Source organism: Ictidomys tridecemlineatus, chromosome 10 (assembly GCF_052094955.1).
Source record: "Ictidomys tridecemlineatus isolate mIctTri1 chromosome 10, mIctTri1.hap1, whole genome shotgun sequence".
Taxonomy (NCBI): domain Eukaryota; kingdom Metazoa; phylum Chordata; class Mammalia; order Rodentia; family Sciuridae; genus Ictidomys; species Ictidomys tridecemlineatus.
Genome location: NC_135486.1, coordinates 123,159,632 through 123,162,449, shown reverse-complemented (window position 1 = coordinate 123,162,449; position 2,818 = coordinate 123,159,632). Strand labels below are relative to the sequence as shown.

Here is a 2,818-nt window from a genome sequence, read left to right as displayed (position 1 = left end):
TAGAACATCCCAATACATGATATGCCACAATTTAATTTTAGCTCATCCTACTTATTTTCTCCCCATAATAAAGTTTAGCTCTACAAGGACAGAAATCTCTCTACTTTGATTTCAGCTATCTCTCTATATATAATCTCAAGGACCTAGAGAGTGCTTGGTACACAGTAGGTGCTTTACAGAGACTGGTGAAACTAAAACTTGTGCACCCAGAAGTCTGCCAGAGCACAAAGGCATGGGCCAGGCACCCCTGAGCTAACTCTCTCTCGAGTCAGCGGTTCTCCTCACCAGTCTCCTCAGTGCGCCCTTGACTTCCTTGTTCCTCAGAGTGTAGATGAGGGGGTTCAGCACAGGAGTCACCAGAGTATAGAAGAGAGCTATGCTTTTGTTCACATCCTGTGAGTAACTAGAGGGTGGCTGGAGGTACATGGAAATGAGAGTACCAAAGAAAATGATCACCACCAGAAGGTGCGAACCACAGGTCCCAAAGGCCTTCCGCCTACCCTGAGCCGACTTCATCCTCAGGACTGTGTGAGCAATGTGGCCGTAGGACACCAGGATGAGAGACAGGGGCACCACCAAGAAGAAGACACTGACGGCAAAGAGCTCAGCCTCGTTGATGGAAGTGTCAGTACAGGCCAGTTTCAGCATCACTGGGACTTCGCAGAAGAAATGGTCCAGCTGGTTCTTACCACAGAGGGGCAGCGTCATGGTCATCGCCGTCTGCACCACGGAGTTGCCAAACCCCGTCAGCCAGGCAGTCACCACGAGCCGCAAGCACAACTGGGGGTGCATGACAGCCATGTAGTGCAGTGGGCGGCAGACAGCTGCATAGCGGTCATAGGCCATGACAGACAGGAGCACGCACTCCACTCCCCCGAGGCCCAGGGCAATGAACAGCTGGGCGACGCAGCCACCGTAGCTGATGGTCTTGTCCTTGCCCCTGAAGTTGACCAGCGTCTGAGGGACAGTGCAGGTGGTCAAGCAGAGATCCATAAAGGAGAGATTGGAGAGGAAGAAGTACATGGGGGTGTGGAGGCGAGGATCCATGAGGGACAGAAGCATGATTGTGCTGTTGCCTAGCAGACTCAGGAAGTAGAAGACCAGGATGACCAGGAAGAGCACGGCCTCCAGCTGGGGCCTGCTGGAGAAGCCCAGGAGAGTGAAGCCGGCAAAGGAGCTATGGTTGGCTCTCTCCATCACACCTGCATGGCACCAACACCAACAACCTTCCCTGAAGGTTCAGCCCCGGCCTTCTTGGAGCCTGGGTAGGTGGGCCTTAACTGGGAGGCTGGGCACTTCCTCTGTCCCTTCCTTGTTGGCAAGAGAGGGGTGTGATCACCATTAGGTGCACAGGCCTCCTCTGGCCCATGCACAGCTGGTGCCTCTACTCTCAAGATATAGCATGGCATTCCCTCTGTTGAGTTGGAGGGCTCTGAGGGTGTAAGGGGTTAGGAATTCTCCTGTAGACTCACCTAGAGACAGGATTTAAATTCATTGCAGCACAATTTCTTCACTGCCTCGAGACCCTGCCTTTCCATGACAGAATGAACTTCAAAGATAGCTCGAATCTCTCCAAAAATTAAATCAAATTTTCCTGAATAAATTACAAATTTGCTATTCCTCTTATCCATGTGTCTGGAATTGAAATTGGTGAAATTGAAACTGGTGCTCTTATTCTGTTTTGGGTAGAGAATAAATTTATTCTCCAAAGATACATAGAAAAGGAATCCACCTGGCAATTTTATTTAAAGGGGGACAATGTGCTTTATCGAGAAAACCAAGGGAATCTTGAGTTGTTAGCACCTAGAACCATTTTATTGACTGTAAAGCTTCTACTAGACATGGTTTCAGAATTTGTTGCATACAGACTTCACTTTTCAGGACGACCAATCCTGAGTAACCGTCATTGGTACTATTTTCAGCAGAACCCTGGACAACTACCAACCCAACATGTAATCTGTTCTTTTCTCTCACTTCAAGACTCTTAAATTTCTTCAGTGCAACCAATCAATTTATTCTTTCAATTTCTCATTCTGCACTTCTAAAATACCAATTTCACAAAAACAATTATCTTTTCATTGGGCCTAAAAACTGCCCCATTGCACTCACACTCTCCCCACCCCCCAACATTCACACACCACTCTCAAGATGCAAATTTAATAGGAAATAATGCCTGAACAAGAATAATGTCTTATCATTTTTTTCTACTTTGGTGGGGCTGGAAAGAATCCATGACATGTGCTCTACCACTGAGCTATAGCCCCAGCCTGAGAGTAATATGATAATATCACCACAATCTAAAAAGGAGTCTGGCATAAAGATAAAAATTTTAAAAAATGATGCTTTAAAGCTGTGATAGTCAATTGATAACAAATTCATGGTTATAGACATTTTTAAGTGTACAAGGGAGAAACAAAAGAAAATCTCAAACAATAGTCATTAATAGCTTATTTCCCATAAAAGGGAAGTTTTAAACACCTGAAAATCCAGGTCAGTTGGGAGGATGCAATTATTTTCAGTTTCCTCCAGGCCTCCAAGACACATGGTAATAAGCTGTCACACATATTCAAACTTTGTCCTTTAATGCTATATTGTGTAGAATCTTGCAGGACTGTTAATCTCCTATAAACATCACTTTTCTATTAGCAAAACCCATGACCAGTCGTGAGTATATAACCCTTTATACTCCTAAATGTTTTCAGTGACTGCTTTGTTGACAGTTACCATCATGCCAAAGTGCACAATTAATTTGGGATGTTTTACTCAGAATACTTGTATTACAGGTATAAATCTGTCATTAATAGCTTTGAGACTTTAA

The 2,818-nt window shown here is 45.0% G+C and overlaps 1 protein-coding gene across 1 annotated transcript; it reads right to left on the bottom strand.

Moving 5' to 3' along the window:
* Positions 1–252: 252 nt before the first annotated feature.
* Positions 253–1,197, bottom strand: LOC101974098 (olfactory receptor 2B8). The gene has a single exon (XM_005328618.3). The coding sequence runs from the start codon at positions 1,195–1,197 to the stop codon at positions 253–255; it is 945 nt and encodes a 314-aa protein (XP_005328675.1).
* Positions 1,198–2,818: the final 1,621 nt, after the last annotated feature.